General features: G+C 40.6%; 1 protein-coding gene across 9 annotated transcripts in view; it reads left to right on the top strand.

Annotated features, from left to right (window-relative positions):
* LOC135115173 (uncharacterized) overlaps nt 1–18,751 on the top strand; it is a 156,340-nt gene that overhangs the window by 104,189 nt on the left and 33,400 nt on the right. For all 9 annotated transcript variants that reach the window (XR_010275839.1, XM_064031664.1, XM_064031663.1 and 6 more), the window contains one exon: nt 6,975–7,092. Coding sequence is in view for 8 of the 9 variants with exons in the window: in XM_064031664.1 (XP_063887734.1) it covers nt 6,975–7,092 (118 nt within the window). In the remaining variant the exon portion in view is untranslated. The remainder of the gene's footprint in view (nt 1–6,974; nt 7,093–18,751) is intronic.

Here is an 18,751-nt window from a genome sequence, read left to right as displayed (position 1 = left end):
GTGGCAGTAGGTGGTGGGGTAGGAAGGGGCTGCAAGTAGTGACACTGCACCCAGCCAGCACATGACAAGTGCCAAGTGGTCAGGTGTGTCTTGGGCTCATGGCAAATCCTCTGTATAGACTGGCTGGCCATACTTTTGTAGTAATTGATAACTAAGCATGTAGCTGAACCTCCTCAGCAGTATTGGTTTCTTTTCACTCTGTATGAATACAACAATGTATGCATTCAGCAAAGTGGTATCAATGGGGTCGCTGTGGTATAGCGGAACTTCACAGACTTTGAGGCCAAAGAGTGCTCAAGCACATGGGTTCGAATCCTGGCCACAGTCTGAGGATAGGCATGGTATCCACTCAAGGTAATGGTTCCCAAATGCCTTCATCAAGAGGCGGAGGCAAAGTGTAAGGAACAGAGAATTGCCTAAAACCTATTTCTACTCGTGTATTTACCGAAAGCAGGTGTTCCTAGAAGGTAGTCTTTTTTCCAGCAATCACTTAGAATAGTCTTCTTTGAGTGTGGCATTAGCAACATGAGAGCAAGAAATACAAAAATGCTCCCTAACATTAGTGTTGATCCAAATGTTGAATCTGCTGTGCTGGGGTGGTGTCTCGCTCGTCTCTTCTAATTATTGCTGCTGCTTACTATGAAGGTAATCATATTGAATAATAGTTTAATTTACAATTTTGTTCATGATTTCCTGATCCAAAAATACTTAGAAGTATTCCACATCAATTCCATCAGGCATAATAGGAAAAGCTGGAGTGATTCCTGATGAAAACAAGTCAAAGTGATGGATGTAAGGCACAAAGTCCTGGCCGTTACTCTGTGTCATAATACCCTCTTTGCTAAGAGGATGCGAGCAGATGACATCACTCCAGCTCTGTGCCTACCCTGTGGCTCATCCTTCATGTTGTCATGCTCACTGCCACTCATGTCCTCTTCCTCTTCTTCCTCTTCCTCACATCCATTTAGTTTATTGTCATCATCTTCCTCTTCACATCCAGTCACTTCATCCTCGTCATCCTCCTCCTCAGTGCCTGCCATCTTGTCATTGTCACTTTCTTCCTCCTCCTCAGTGACAGTCATCTTGTCTTCCTCCTCCTCCTCCTGCTCCTCTTCCTCCTTCTGATCAAATGCAGCAAAAAATCTGTTGAAACTCAGATCACAAACTCATGTAAAACAAACCCAAAAGAATTTTACTGTTATGTAAAAACAAAAAGGGTCTTAACATCAATGACTGGTCCACTATTAACAGAAAATGGCAAAAAAAATAGAAAGCGAAACAGACATGGCGAACACCCTGAACGAGTACTTTTCAACAGTCTTCACGACTGAGGATGTTCAGGGCAGTCTGCCGACCCCCATGCCTCAGTCACGAGGCACCACGCTGCCAGACTTCACCATCACAGAAAGTGAAATCCTCTCAGTCATGAAGAGTATGAACATAAACAAAACACCCGGGCCAGACAAGATATCACCCAGGCTTCTTAAAGAAGCAAGAAATTAGCTTGTGAAACTGCTTACAATTTTATTCAATAAAACTTTACTAGCGGGTAAAGTTCCCCACGAATGGAAACTAACAAATGTCACGACAGTCTTTAAAAAAGGAAATAAATCTCTCCCAGCCAATTACAGACCAATCAGTCTCACTTCAGTAGTGTGCAAGCTGATGGAAACAATAATCAGAGATAAAATTGTTAAATATTTAGAAGAAAATAAAATCATAAAGGATTCGCAACACGGTTACAGAACCAAGCATTCCTGCTTAACGAACTTACTAGACTTCTTTTATGAAGTACTTAACTCGTATGACGAGACAAAAGCTGTTGATATTATCTACCTTGATTTCCAGAAAGCTTTCGACACTGTTCCCCATAAGAGATTCATCAGTAAAGTAAAAGCCCACAGCACTGCTGGAAACACCCTGAAATGGCTGAGAGACTGGCTCTCTGACAGAAAATAGCGTGTTGTGATAAATGGAAAAGAGTCAGAATGGCAAAAGGTAAATAACAGCATTCCTCAAGGCTCTGTATTAGGACCAGTACTCTTCATAATGTACATTAATGATGTTGATGAAGGGATAAATTGCAAAATAAGTAAATTTGCAGATGACACCAAAATAACAAGTAGAGTAACGTCTGTGTCACAATGGCAGGAACTGCAGTGTGACCTGAATAACTAACAAGCCGGGCAGAAAAATGGCAGATGGGATTCAATATAGAAAAGTGTAAAATTCTACATATCGGAAGCAACAATGTTCAGGCGAGATATGTAATGAATAACATGCCACTGTCAGGTACTGTCAGGAAAAAGATCTTGGTGACGTTGTGTCAAACGACCTAAAGCCAAGTCAACACTGCATAGAAACAGTAAAGACGGCAAATAAATTAGTAGGGTTCATTGGAAGAACCTTTGAATTTAAATCAGAAAAGGTTATACTTGCCTTATATAACTCATTGGTGCGTCCTCATCTAGAATATTGTATACAGTTCTGGTCACCATACTAAAAAAAAAGACACTGAAAAACTAGAAAAGATAGTGCAGAGTCACAAGATGATTCCAAGATTGCACAATAAGCCGTATGAGGAATGACTGGAAGAACTAAACCTATTTAGTTTAACAAAGTGAAAGATAAGAGGAGACCTAATTAAAGTGTTCAAAATTTTCAAAGGATATAGTAACATTGATGCACATAAATATTTTACCATTGACCATTCTAACCTAACAAGAAATAATGAATTCAAGATTATACCAAAACATTTTAAATCCCATGAGGCCAAACATTTTTTCTTTAATCATATAGTAAATATATGGAATAAACTTCCTGCAGAAATTGTGAACAGCAATACTATTGAATCATTCAAAAATAAAATAGACAAATATTTAAAAGCAAATCCCCAACAAGCTCTCTTCTTGTCCAAATAATTACTAAATTCACTAATAAACTCTTATTTTATAGACACTAGTTTTGATATAAATTGTATTAACTTTCAGATAGGCGTATAAAGTTCACCGTAGGGTGAATAGTAGAACTTCCTTTCATCCTTTCCTATGAAAATTCCTTGTCAGTTTTTCCATACTGCATGGTACTTTTTCTAACTATTTCCATGCCAGTTCAAGCTGGAAGGAGTGGTGGGTGGGGAGGAGCCTTCTGCTATGCTGTCCTGTCTCTCTTCCCTGTTGCTAGTTAGAGGTAGTTACCAAACAGCCTTGCAAGGACCAAAAGGTCTGTTGCTGTTTGGTTTTCCTTTGTATTCCTTTGTATTCCTCCTCCTCAGTGTCAGTCATCTTGTCGTCCCCATCACAAGGGGAATTACATCTTGAAAGATTTTGACACTTTCTGTTAATGAAGGAGTTTTTGGATAGTTGGAGAACAGGCTTTGCATGGTTTTGGGCAGAAATATAAAGTGCATGAGATTCTAGTGATGGAAGGCTTAAGTACCTTTTGTGGGCCACCTCTCTATCATGTACAGCACAAGAACAAGCTGTGTTTAACCGAGGTTTGGAAGGTTTAGGTTGAGGAAAAAAGTGAGGAATGTACGCCTCCATGCCAGACACTATCACCTCTGTTATGCGCTCAGCACACAAAGACGGGTCTCTGACACGGAAGCAGTAGTCATTTCAAGGAAAATCAACAAAATACCTCCTCAGGTCCCCCCAACTAGCAGAGGCAAAATGCCAGAGGCACCTTCGCTTAGGGGGATCCTGAGGAGGGATTGGAGCGATAGGACAAGATAAAGATATGAGATTGTTATTGGAAGAGCCCAAGAGAAGAGAGGGTGATAGCATAAGCAGAAGGATCAGAGGTCAGGAAAAGGTCAAGAATGTTGGGCATATCTCCAAGATGGTCAGGAATATGAGTAGGGTGTTGCACCAATTCCTCTAGGTTGTGGAGGATAGCAAAGTTGAAGGCTAGTTCACCAGGATGGTCAGTGAAGGGAGAGGAAAGCCAAAGCTGGTGGTGAACATTGAAGTCTCCAAGAATGGAGATCTCTGCAAAATGGAAGAGAGTCAGAATGTGATCCACTTTGTAAGTTAAGTAGTCAAAGGATTTATTATAGTCAGAGGAGTTAGATGAGAGGTATACAGCACAGATAAATTTAGTTTTGAAAGTGACTCTGTAGTCATTGCCAAATGGTGGAAAATTTGGAATATTCAAGGGCTTGGGCACAAGAGCAGGTTAAGTTGTTGCGTACATAAACACAACATCCAGCTTTGGATTGAAAATGAGGATAGAGAAAGTAGGAGGGAACAGAAAAGGGGCTACTGTCAGTTGCCTCAGACACCTGAGTTTCAGTAAGGAAAAGAAGATGAGGTTTAGAAGAGGAGAGGTGGTGTTCTACAGATTGAAAATTAGATCTTAGACTGTGAATGTTGCAGATATTGTTGTGTGGCCACTTGTCTGTGTATGTGTCGTTTTGTTAAGTGTAACTGTGATCTGGGTTTTTTTTCAAAGTCTCAGATGCAGAGGATTATTGTATGCTGCTTTGCAGTAAATTATCCTTCTTCCCTGGGCTGTGTCATTCCTGAAAGGGGGCAGAGGTTGTCTTTTGGGAAGTTGGATATTGTATTGCACAGCAGAGGGAGATAGTGTTCTACAGAAGTGGGTTGATATTGTCTTCTCATTTGTGAGGGCAGTATTCTGTAGAACATTTTAATCCTTATATGTGTTTGTCGCCTGTTGCAATTGTTTTTTTCCAGGAATGTGACTAGCAATTCTTTCCCAGAGTTAGTTGGCAGTTGTAATATTTCCTTACCTGTTGGTGGGTGAAACAGGCTGGTGACCTCATTTACTTACTTCATCCCACACCCTTCTATGTAGGAGGTAGACTGGGAGGCTGAGCTGAGATACAGGCACCAGCAAAGAGGGATGGAACCTGGTGTTGTGACCGTCCGTTTTGAGGGTGCAGGAGTTCAGAGGGACCCTGTACACCCATAGTTAACCCCTGCACTGAATCTACTCGTATGTAGGAGGTAGCTCAGGGAAGCTAGTCGATTTGTGACAGCAGTAAGAGGGGTGGAACCTGTGGTCATAACACAGGTGATTGCAAAGTCTGTATTGGTTTGAAAAAGCTGTCTAATTGTAATTGCTTGCCACTGTGAAATTGTTTTAATTAAGGTTTCTTGAAGAGTTCTGAGATTTCCAAAATGAACACTGATATCTCTATTCTTGGTGTGTTTCATAAATTGCAGCATAGTGTCCATACAGCTATGCACTTCTGATTGTTTTGGCAATGTCACCAGCATCTTGTCTTCCTTGTCACTGCAGCTACTTTCCTGGGTACTGACCACCTCCACAACAGTCTCTTCATCTGAAAGTATCTGGTATCCTGGATCACTTTCATTTTCATCCAGGCAATCTTGAACATCCTCCAAGGATGTTTAAGGATCTTTCTCGCCTGCATGCTGCAGAACACGGTGAAAGTCAGTAGCTTCAAAAGCCTCAAAATCATAATCAGATTCAGCATCAATTAGGAGTTTCTTCCAGGTATTTGCTAAAGTCATTATTTTCAGATCTTTCAATGAATTAGGAAAAAGTGTGTGTGGTCCCCTATATCCTGCTCATTCTCATTAACCACCATAATCTCACTTAAATAGTGTTGTTGGTATCTCTTTTTACAGGCATTGATGACACTCTGGTCCATTGGATGGATGAGTGATGTGGTGTTTGCAGGCAAATACATGACATATATTCTGCCATCAGCACTTATAAGCTTGTCATCATTGGAATGGGCAGGTGCATTATCTAAAAGTGTAAAAGTGTATAGTGTAAATATACTACAGCTCCATTTAATTTTGAAGTAGTAAGTACCTGACATGTGTTGGTACAAGTTTGTCTGAGCTACAGGCCGGAAAATCCCTGGAAAGTACAATGCCTAAATGTTAAGGATAAAATATTCACCATAGATAGTGTGATGTGCAATTTGTTGCATGCCATGGACATGATGTGGAAATTGTTGGGTATAGAGGGTTGAAAAGGCTTGTTATTCTTAGGGAATGGGTTTCTGGCTGGATGAAGCTTTAATATGAGGCAACATATTATGGTGTATGGAGGGTGCATCTCAGTAAACACCTGATGTCAAGGTACCTTTTTGCTTGACCATCTGGAGACACTTTTACACCTCAAGTCTATTTGCAGCTCAAGTCTATTTACAATGATATTCAGTTATTTGCATTAAGATGTAAGCATTGTCTCACACAGATATATGCCATGCAGATGATAAACAGTGTGATAACAGAATAGCAATAATGGGATGTTAAAGAACAGGAGAGCAGAGATTTGATGGAGAAACAAGATTAGAAGCTCTGAAGCACTTGAAATAGAAAGGAAGCCAATAATGAGTAATAAAGAAATTTGATGAGGCATTTGTCCTACAGTGTATTTCAAGAGGTTAAGTATTCACTTGTTATTGTAGGCTTTTCCACAACAAATAGACAAAATATTGTATTCTAGAACCAACAAAGGTTTTGCCTTTTCGGCAACTATTCAGAATGTATGTAGATGAAATATATTGACAGGAACAAATGAAAATGATTCTATATTTACCAACCATGGGTAGGAGCTCTAATGAGGTAGTATTGGAATAAAAATATATATAAAACAAGAAAAGGAAGGTTGAATTAGTGATGCTGACTTAGTATTCATATCTGTGATTATGATTATTGGTAATGTTAGATTTGAATTCAGCTCTATTAAAAAATTTCTCATTTCTGGCAAATGAGCACAATGAAAGATTTATTTACCAGGGGAGAAATACATGCAAGAACAGGAGTGACTGAGACCTGCTTTGTAGCTCTCCTCTTGAAGGAGCAGTGTCAAATACCGACAGAAGGAAAAATTCTGATACTGCGCATTTGAAAAATTAAACATGGTACAGTACTGTACCTGCAGGTTCCTGATGCTGGTAGGGATATGCATGATATAAACAAGATATTTAAGTATGTGGCAAATGTCAACTCAAATTATCCTCTCTTCAGGTCACAGGCCGCAAGATCCACCTACTGGCATTCTTTGAAAAATATTAGAAAATTGAAGAAGCTCACTCATTTAACATTATGCAACATTCCAGTGACCAATGGCAGCTTCCTGCATGAGGTGAGCAACACTGGTGATAATTGCCATGTAACTCTTTTTCTTGTTTTTTGTTATCAGTATCGTTATTAATTTTCTTTATTACATTTATTAATTGTGTTTATTTTCATTTACTTTTTTTGCAGAAAATCTTAGGTACAACTGTAAAAAAATTTACAATACAGTACAAGTACAGTGTACAATGCTTTATGCGACTGATCAGTGCTTGGATGTGTTAAGGCCCCCATACACTATCAATCATGATTACACAATCACCATGATTGCACAATCATATCCATAGTGTGTGGGTATGATTGAAGAATTGTGCAAATAACTGAAGACTATTGAAGAGGATCCAACATGGTTTGATTTTTAGCTGTCAATCATGATGCTTGCACAATCATGATTGATGGTGTGTGGCAAAGATTGAGCAAAAATGTCAGTATTCCACCACCAGCCATGATTACACAGGTACTCACGAGTTTTGACTGGAATTCCTTGAACTATACCAAAGTTTCTCAGCACTGTGAAAGATCAAATGTGATGATTACAAGAAAAGAAATTTGAAAAGGGAATGCCACAATAAATTAGTAGAGAAACTAAACGAAATAGACCCCAATGCAACTCATTGTATGGTCACAAAGAAGGTTGTGGGTGAATTCATGCCTTTTCTTAAGCCAGTCCTTAATCCACACCTTTCTTTCCCTTTTCTTCTTTGGTTCCATGCTCTCAAGGACAAGGTCAATGGTAAAACATACAAACTTCCTACTCATCTTGACTGGATGAAGCACACACAATAACTTATGATTGCACAGTCTCATTACTGGTGTGTGGCCAAAACCAATGATTGAGCAATCACTATGAATATGCAGTCATGATTGATAGAATATGGGGGCCTTTACACTGTTACTGCTGGCGTGTTCTTTCATTTGCTGTCTTTGGTGTGGTATTTTGTGTGTGACTGACCATGTAGTGTATAAATTGTGCCTTGCTTTGCCTCTCAAGTGCTAGCTATGCCTCCCAAGCAGCCAAGGAGTTTCAGTGCGAGTCCTAGCAGTAAGGCTAAGCAAGCTAGAGTACCAATAACACTTGCAAAGGAGGTATAAATTGTTAGGAGGCACAAGAGTGGTGAGTGAGTTACTCTCCCTGATGCCATTAACTACACATTGGTGAGTATTATGCGTATGTTTAATTAATATGAAATCATGTTCTTTGTATGATGTTTTCTCTTTCAGGTTTATTGATAGTTATGTAATTTAGACTTGTTTATTGCATTTTGGTATCATACATTTTAGCTTAAAAACTTACCTTTAACAAGAATTCTCTATACAAGTAATTCAAATGGAACCCAACTCCTTCTATCATAGGAACCTCCCTATATTTGAGATAGGAGTCCCCTAGTTTAAATGGCACAGAAATAATTCATATAACAGAACATTTGAACCATAGGAGACAGTTCCTTACACTTTAGTACAAGTAAGTATGATGAGATGTTCACCATCACACAACTGAGAAGTTTGTTTTGGTCTGGGAAAACTGCCAGACTCACCTGCTGACTGAATTTTACATGTAAAAGGCAGTCAGCTGAAAAATTTTTTTTACATCATTTGTGGGCTATCAAACCAATTAATAAAATATTAGGAATATTTTTAACCACCATCATTAAGCAGAGAGCAAGAAATATGGCAAAACAAGCTAAATACTATGCACATTATCTCAGATTTGGGATATATCATCACCTTGGGATAAATACTATTTTTTCCTTACTATATGACCTTGCTTTATCCATTTAAGTTGTACAGTTAACATACCTGTATATAAATCCTGGCACATATGAAAGAAACAACTATTTTTTTATGCCAAATCTTAGCAGGACACTGGTGAAGATTATCTGTTTACATCATGTCTACCAATGTGTTTCCTGAGTTGCTACTTGTCTGTTTACATAGTGTTTCCCCTGTGTTTTCCCTGAGTTGCTGCTTTCTCCTTTGGAAATACAAACCATCCTTTCACGCCTTGGTTCTCCTTTCCTGGTATGTTCGTGCAATCAACCACAACACATGTATAGACGGGTTTTACAACAGCACTACAAACTCATATCACCTGCCTTGGGTCTGTTGGGTGTTTTGGAGAAGTCAGCATGTCTGATATCAGCCAGTTCTTTTGTCGCTACATGGTTTCAGCTGTCACAATATCCTGTCAACACAAATAATACTTGCTTGACTCTTGGGGATTTACCAGATAAAATATTAGCCCCTATAGAAACCAGTGGAAAATGTTTAAAATATGTAGCAGGAGACTAGAAATACAGTGGAACCTCAGTTTTCAAACTCAGTTCATTTCTGAATGTAATTTGAAATCCAAAATGTTTGAGAACCAAAATTATTTTCCTCATAGGAATCAATATAAAATGGATTAATGCATTCTCAGACACCTGTCCACCATGTCTTAGTGGGTAATGACTGACACTTCCACTGTTAAGATGGCCGCTCCACAACATCTTCAGCCTAGAAATCTTTTTTTATCCAGAAAGGATGTATGGAATGAACTTAGTGACACAGAACTCATCAAAAGATATAGTTGAGACCATGCAGACATTCTCTTTGTCACCAATCAAGTGAGGGAAGCCTTACAGAATGACACAGAGGAGCAACCCACTCACCGCCAAAATGAAGGTAACCATTATACTTAGACATCTTGCTACTGGGGAAAAAAAAAAAAAAATACTAGGAAAATGTAGTTGTACAGTAATGATGGCTTTATAGGTCATAGAGAGAGCCACAGGAGGCTCAGAATTACTCCTGAGTACCAAATTTTGTTTGTTTACATCAAGGTTCTTCAACAGGACCACATTTAACTTATTTCAAAGATTGAATTACTGTCTTACCCTCTGTGTTTCCTCTAAATATATAAAAATTAAGGAAATATTTATAGAAACTATAAATTAGTAATTAATGGCAAGTTTTGCATCATATTGTAGTATATGAAATCAAGTAACTTTGTTTGAAAACCGAGTTGTGGTACAACAACTGAAGCAATTACGAGTTAAAATTTTTGTTAAAAAAACGAAGTTCGGAAAGGGAGACATTCAATGATCAAGGTTCCACAGTAAATGTGAAAACACTGAGAGCATAGTTACGAGTATTTAGCATATAATAGCTGTTCTGTAGAATGTGCATCACCAGATCCTGTGGATACTGTTATCATAAAAACTTAGGATCAGTGTTTTATAACATTTAAGTACAGTGCATCAAGATGCTTCATGATAGGCAGTTTTAGAATGTGCTCCAGAGAACTGTGGGAAAATTGACTAACCCCTACATTAAAACAGCTGGCAATCACAGGCAACAGAGCCCATAGTAAATGCCCCATTTCTTGAGCCTTGCACCTTGCACACTGCACCAACTTACAAGTTTTATGAGCTGTCACTCAGTCAATATTTTTATTTGAGTTGTGAGCCAAAATCCGAGTTATGAGTGAGCTTCAGATACACTGCTTGGCACAGCGAACACCACAACATCCACCCAGCATTCCTCATCTCACTCATTAATTCACACACACACACACACACACACACACACACACACACACACACACACACACACACACACACACACACACACACACACACACACACACACACACACACACACACACACACACACACACACACACAAAAGAGTAAGAATGGCATTCTCATATTTGGATGAAGGAATGATAAAAAAGTTGTTGATTTCCATGGTAAGACCAAGATTGGAATATGCAGCAGTGATGTGGTCTCCTCATACAAAGAGGAATATTATAAAATTGGAAAGAGTAAAAAGAGCAGTCACTGAGATAGTTCCAGAGTTGAGTAAGTCAACTTATGAAGAGAGATTGAGAATGTTGGAAATCCCTACCCTTGAAAATAGGAGGGAGAGAGGGGATTTAATCTGTAGAATGATAAATGGTATGGAAAATGTGGACAAAGAATGTTTTATAAATTTAGACACACAGAGTAAAAGGGGACACAGTAAGAAATTGAAGAAAGTTAACTGTATAAGAGACATCAAGAAGTATAGTTTTCTTCACAGAAGTGTGAACAAATGGAATGAACTCAGTGAAGATGTTGTCAATGCCAAAACTGTCCATGCTTTTATGACCAAACTGGATATATATAGAGACAGGATGCTATGAGATTACTCCTCTCCTAAAAACCACAACTAGGTAAACTAGGTAAATACACACACACACACACACACACACACACACACACACACACACACACACACACACCAATGTGGATGGTTTAGTTTCGGTGATGGATGAAGTGAATGAATTTATAAAAGCAAATGAACCAGACATCATGACAATGGTAGAAATTAAACTAAGAGATTCAGAGACACCAAATTTAGGAGGGGGAATGTACAATATGTGGATAGGAAACAGATGTGGAAAAGGAGGAGGTGGAGTGATGGTGCTTGTTAAAAAGGGTATCAGGGTGAAGAGTGTGGAAAAGGCAGAAGGCTTGGTGGAAGGCCTAAACTTACAACTAATAAATGGAAGAAGAGGAATACGATATGTCACAGTGGTGTATGTCCCACCAAAAACAAAGACCTGGAATAGACAAGGGCATGAACAGTTGCTGAGTGAGACAAAAAAATGGCTTGTAAAGAAAATTAAAGAAAACAACAAAATTGTTATAATGGGAGATTTTAATTGTAAAGAGATAAATTGGGAGGAGTGGAACACAAGAGGAGGAGAAGACTCATGGGGAGATAAGGTTCTGAAACTGGCAATGAACAATATTATGACACAGTGGGTTGAGGAAAACACTAGATACAGAGGAGGAGAGGAGCCATCAAGACTTGATTTGGTATTATCAAAAGAAGCAGATATTATAGAAGACATGAACTATAATTGTCCACTAGGAAAAAGCGACCATGTCATGACAAGGTTTTGTATTAAAGAAAAAAGAGAAGAAAGTAGATGTGAAGATTATAAAAGTGAAAGATATAATTATGGTAAGTCAAATTTTGAACAAATGAGGAGATACTTTGGTGAAGCAGACTGGAGTACACTTATCACAGCAAGTAATGTGCAAAAGAAATGGGAAGCTTTCATCAATATTTATGAAGAGGGAGTGAATAGATATGTACCAAAATTAGAGACAAAGAGAAGATATAACAATGACTGGTATAATAGAAGATGTGAAATAGCTAGGGAGGAGAGGGAAATGGCATGGAATAGATGGTGAAGGAAAAATATGCAGAAGCTATGGCAAAACTACACAACTACAAGAAATGATTATGTAAGGGTTATTAGAGAAGAAAGGAAAAATTATGAGAAAGATGTTATGAACAAATGCAAAGAGGAACCAAAACTATTCTTCAGATATGTGAACAGCAATATGAAAAATAGAGAAGGAATAAGCAGATTGAAGGTGAATGGTCAAATGTGTGAGGATCTGGCTGAATTGGCAGAGATACTGAACAGGAGTTTTCAATCAGTATTCACAAAAGAGAATATTTTTGTGGCAGAGTGAGATGAGTGAGGAAATGGGTCTGGGGGAAATCCAAGTGACTGAAGAGGATGTCCAGAAACAGATGGAGGGACTAGACGTTAGGAAGGCCCCTGGAACTGATGGAGTGTCAGGATGGATACTAAAAGAGTGCAATCAGCAGTTGGCATGGGTAATACATAATATTATTGAGAGCTCCCTAATTGAAAGTAGAGTCCCAATTGAATGGAAGAGAGCCAACATAGTGCCAATCTACAAAGGTGGTAGTAAAGAGGACCCCTTAAACTATAGACCTGTGTCTCTAACAAGTGTGGTGTGCAAAATGTGTGAAAGAATGGTGAAGGATAAATGGATGCAGTACGTAGAAGGAAATGAAGTGATAATAAAGCATCAATTTGGATTTAGGAGAGGGAGATCATGTGTTACAAACTTACTGAGTTTTATTCTAGAGTGGTGGATATAATGCAAGAAAGAGATGGATGGGCTGATTGTGTTTGTTTAGACCTGAAGAAGGCCTTTGATAAAGTGCCACAGGAAATTATTGTGGAAGTTGAAAGCATAATGGTGGGCTAAGGGGGTGCCTGCTGAGATGGATGGAAAATTTCTTGACAAACAGAGAAATGAGAACAGTGGTAAAAGATCAAAAATCATCATGGAGGGAAGTCATAAGTGGAGTACTCCAAGGCTCAGTATTTGCACCAATCATGTTTGCAGTTTATATAAATGATATGACAGAGAGTGTGAACCTTTTTGAGCATGAGCCTTTTTGTGGATGATGTAAAGTTGCTGAAGAAAGTTGACAGTGCAGAGGACTGTGGAACATTACAAGAAGACCTGAACAAGATATCAAAGTGGAGTTATAGATGGGAAATGGAATTTAATTTAAAGAAGTGTAAAGTACTAGAATTTGGAAAAAGTACAAGAAGAGTAAAAGGAAATTATATGTTGAATGGTGTAAGGTTGAGTGGAGCAGAAGAGGAAAAGGATCTTGGTGTTACAGTGACTGGGAACCTGACCCTGGAGAGACACATTAGCAAAATTACAGGAGAAACCTATAACTTGTTGAGAAGAATAAGGCAGGCCTTTGCATATATGGATGAAGAGATGGTCAGGAAGATGATTGTGTCGCTGATAAGATCTAGACTAGAATATACAGCAGTAGCGTGGTCACCATACAAGAAAAATGATATAAGGAAGTTGGAGAGAGTTCAGAGAGCAGCTACAAAGATGGTACCAAGTATCAGGGACTTGTCATATGAAGAGAGACTGACAAGGATACATCTACCAATGTTGGGAAAGAGGAGAGAAAGGGGAGACTTGATTGCGATATATAAAGCATATGAGGGAGTAAAGGAGGTGGACCAGAGCGACTTGATGGTTTGGGATACATGGGACACTAGAGGACATGGAAAGAGGTTGAAGAGGAGTGCTTGTAGAAGAGATGTCAAAAAGTATTGACTGTATGGAACAGTCTGGATGAGGAGATAGTAAATGCAGAAAGTATACATGGATTCAAGGCTAAATTGAATATTAAAAGATATGGAGATGGGACAGCATGAGCATAGCTCTTTTCCCATAAAGCATAACTAGGTAAATACAACTAGGTAAATACATCTCTTTGCATTTATATTTCTAATTGGTAGGCAACCCACACATGCGTTGAAGTCACCGACCACTATGGCATGGTCACAGTCGGTCACCTGCCCCTCCAACGCCCCCAGCAGCGCCGGGTCATAGTAGCGCAAGTCGACCGGGGAGATATACACGCTCACAAGCCTCATCCCAGGGCAGAAGGACAGCTCGACCCATATTTGTCCTTCTGTTGCAATGTTGACACATGTGATATATGGCACCAATGCACTCTTCACCAACATCATAGTTCCTCCTCTCCAACTATTTTGTTTACTTTTATTCATATATAAATCAAAACCTGGCACACTACTAATTAACATTTCCTTAATTTCAGTGATCCATATTATGTCAAATTCTAAAGCAAAATTTTGCACTTCAAGGTTTTGGAGCTTATTTTTCACACCACAGATATTCCAAGCACATATTTTCAATTGCCCATTCCAATTCTTTCCATGCCAAAATTTGGGAAATAGCTATCAATCACAACACCATCACTCAGCAATACTTGCTGCTGCCAATTATACATAATTTCCACTCCCTGGTTGTCTGGTTTCTGCTTCTCCTCATTTTCTCAGGTCCTCAGTCTTGTCATTTCTCTCCTCACCACCAGATGAACATCCTTCTTCACGTAAATCTGTTTGAAGTCTCTTCCTTTATCCTTCAAGTTCTTCGCCTCTCGCAAGATGTTGCTCCGTTGATCTTGACTCTCCAGCATAATAATAATGTGAATAGGGCGTTTCCTCCATGCATCAGGCTGTCCAAGTCATATCGTAGCCCATACATCGGTGCGTATCAGTCTGGCGTAACCTGCGGCTTCCAGCACTGTCTTGATCTTCTCTCCATCTGTCATTCCCAGGCCATCGGCATCCTCCGAGACCCCAGTTATAACCAAGTTCTGCACCCTTTTTTTGGTGTCAAGGGATTCTAGGAACCAGTTCTGCTGGTGGATAATCATGTAGGCTTCATCGAGTCTTGTATTCAGTGATTCTATTTCTTTCTTCATCTCCTTCATAGCTGCCAAATCTTCTCGAATATTTCAAGTAATTCAGGGCCCGGTGGCTGCTCTTCATCAAGCTGATGTGCAACAATTGTTCTCAGTGTACATTTTAGCTGCGCCACTGTCAGTTTATTGATCTCCATAGCAGACAATGCCTTCACTGTGTTTACATTGTCATAACTAACCATCTTGGACAAACAAACAAGTATCCCGTTAAGTCTTTGCACCTCGTTTTCTTCAGTGGTTTGGCATCTCCGTTACCATGGCAGTCATTTTCACAGCTGTGCAGAGGGGGGTGGGTGTTGATCGGCCACCTTATATTCTAGCTTCTAATTACCAGCTAGCTTTCTTCACTGGGCTAGTAGTAACTGACTCTTAGCTCCACTATACCCTCATGCAGCTCCTTAGGCAACATATTACCTGAGCTGAGCCTGTATGGCAGCAGAATCTTGGCAAAACTTGGAGCACTATCCAGATCTGTTTGTTGATGTTTGCAGCACCATCTACATACATCAAAACAACAGGCCGCCTGGTTCATTCCAAGTTTAGACAGCTATCCCCTGAAAAAACTTCAAGCAGCAAAAGAAGCTTACGCCGACATGGAACGAATGGGCATATGTCTGAAGGCCTCAAGTCCATGGGCATCTCCTCTTCACCTCGTCAAGAAAGCTGATGACACCTGGCGGCCCTATGGCAACTACAGGCGACTTAATCTTGTTACAGAACCAGATCACTACCCCCTTCCCAACATGGTGACCTTATCTCCAATCTACAAGGGACCAAGATTTTCTCCAAGCTTGATCTCCTGAAAGGGTATTTTCAAATTCCAGTTTACCCCAAAGATACCCAAGACGGCAGTCATCACACCCTTTGGAACTTACACATTCAATTACTCCACTTTTGGCCTTCAAAATTCAGGGGCAACTTTTCAACACTTAATGGACGACATCCTCGGAGACCTTCCCTTCTGCACCTGCTACGTGGACGATATACTGGTCTTCTCCAAGAACTCAGAAGAACACCTCCAACATCTCCAAACCATTCTGCAGCGACTACAGGACAATGGCCTGGTTGTGCGTCAGGACAAATGCCATTTGGGTGCAACATTGGTGGAATTCCTTGGACACCAGATATCATCCACCAGTGTCTCCCCCCTTTTGGGTAAGGTGGATGCAGTTTCAAATTTTCCTCGTCCCACCAACATCAAAGGACTCTAAGAATTCGTTGGTATGGTAAACTACTACCATCGCTTCCTGCTGAACATTGCCCAGATCATGGAACTGCTCTACAGTTCTCACGCTGGCAAACCAAAAAAAGCTGGAATAGGGACCAAAACAGGAACGAGCCTTCGAGGACACAAAGACCACCCTCACCTCAGCTACAACTCTTTCCTTCCCGTGCCCTGGCACTCCTCTTACATTAACCACGGATGCGAGTTCTGTTGCTGTTGAAGCAGTCATCGAGCAGACCATCAAGGGTATGATACAACCACTGGGATTCTTCAGTAGGAAACTCTGGCAAGCAGAAACAAGATATAGCATGTTCAACCATGAACTACTGGCTGTCTACTTTGCTGTTCGCCACTTCAAACACCTCCTAGAAGGAACCCCATTTCACCATTCATACGGACCGTCACCCACTGGTTCATGCTTTCTCTAAAGTGGGTGACGCTTGGTCAGACCGACAACAGTGGCACCTCTCCAGCATTGCTGAATTCAATTGCACCATCGAATACACCCCGGGAAAGATGAATCTGGTAGCCAACGTCCTCTCAAGAGTGGAAATAAACTCAGTCTACCTCAGAATCAACTACGAAGAGATAGCAACTACTCAAGAGAATGACCCTGAGACTGCAGCCTACCGCACTGCCATAATGAGTCTGTGATGGGAGGACGTTGCCTTCAGAGATGGGAAGTACCATCCTCTGTGATGTTAGCACCAGTCATCTGCGACCTCTCATCCCAAAAACCCACCGCCGCAAAATCTTTGATATTGTCCATGGTTTGTCACACCCTTCTGGACGCTCAACTGCCCATCTGATAAAGGAGAAATTTTTTTGGCACAGAATGAATAAGGACATAAGGCAATGGGCCTGATGCTGCATTGCCTGCCAGACAAGTGAAGTCGGCCGCCACACTGAGTCGGGGATAGGAGACTTCCACCAGCCCAAGCGTCATTTTGGAGACATTCACGTCGACATGGGTGGCCCCCTTCCACCATCAGATGGCTCGCAGTACCTCTTCACCACTACAGAGCGTTCCACACGCTGGCCAGAAACAATCCCCATGACAAATGCTACCACACGAGATTGCGCTGAGGCCCTCTTACATGGATGGATCAGCTGCTTTGGTGTTCCAGATGACATCACTTCTGAACGGGGCCCTGCCTTCATCTCTCAGGTGTGGACATAACTGGGAGAGTTGATGGGGACAAACATCCACCGCACCACGGCCTACAATCCAGCAGCCAATGGCATGGTGGAGCAGATCCACCGCACCCTAAAAGCTACACTGATGGCACGCTGTACTGGACCAGATTGGAAGGCCCAACTACCCTGGATCCTCCTTGGGATGCGGACATCACCGAAGGAGGGACTGCACGTCTCCCCAGCCGAGATGGTTTTTGGAGAAGCTCTTGTTGTTCCAGGAGAATTCTTTCCATCACCCAATACAGCCATTGATGACAACAACCTCGCCAGACTACGGCACACTGTGGGGAGTACTGGCCATGTGTCCAAACATATAAGACATCGCCTCCACAATACTTCCCCAAATCACTCAACAACTCTAAGTACGTCTTTGTAAGGTATGATGCTTACAAACCACCCTTCACTCGCCCTTACCGAAGACCCTACGCCGTCCTGGAACGTAACTCCAAGGCATTTTGCCTCAGTATAGCCAGAGGCAGCGACTGGATGTCAATCGATCGTTTAAAACCCACCTACCTTGAGGAAGAGGATTCCACGCCTACATTGCCACTTGTTGACAACCCAGCTTCTACCTCGCACCACCTGGGTGCACGTCCTGCACCATCCCCTAGAGATGGACTTTGCCCCACCTCATCCCGCACTGGATGGCTTATCCGACAACCTGACCGTCTTGACCTCTGACCAGGCAGGAAATCTCTCATCAGGGGAGTATTTGTAAAGTTGTTTTAAGTCATCCCTTCAGTGCAGCATCCTCAAAGAGAACAGAGCAGTATGGCGGTGACTAAAAACAAACTCACAAAATCTTATTAATATGCTTTTTCTTTAATAGTTAATTGTCCATTCATCACATTCAAGTTTTACCTTTAAATTCTAGATTTTTTTTTTTTTTTTGTATTTCATTACGGTCATTACCTGTTTTATCAACTCACTGCATTAATTGCATAGGGTTTCAAGATTTGTATATTTATAGCTGATATTTGATATATATGCTCAAGGTGTGAATAAACCGGAACATAAACTTTCTCTTCAACCACGACATACCCACACAGTGCAGCAGCATGGCGAAGGATCACAAACTGCCTCAGGACATGGGTCCTGTAGCAATTTATTTTGAGAAGCTAGTTTA

This window comes from Scylla paramamosain, chromosome 29, assembly GCF_035594125.1.
Source record: "Scylla paramamosain isolate STU-SP2022 chromosome 29, ASM3559412v1, whole genome shotgun sequence".
In the NCBI taxonomy this organism is placed as follows: domain Eukaryota; kingdom Metazoa; phylum Arthropoda; class Malacostraca; order Decapoda; family Portunidae; genus Scylla; species Scylla paramamosain.
The sequence above is the reverse complement of the archived record's forward strand: the minus strand, read 5'-3'. Positions and strand labels throughout refer to the sequence as shown.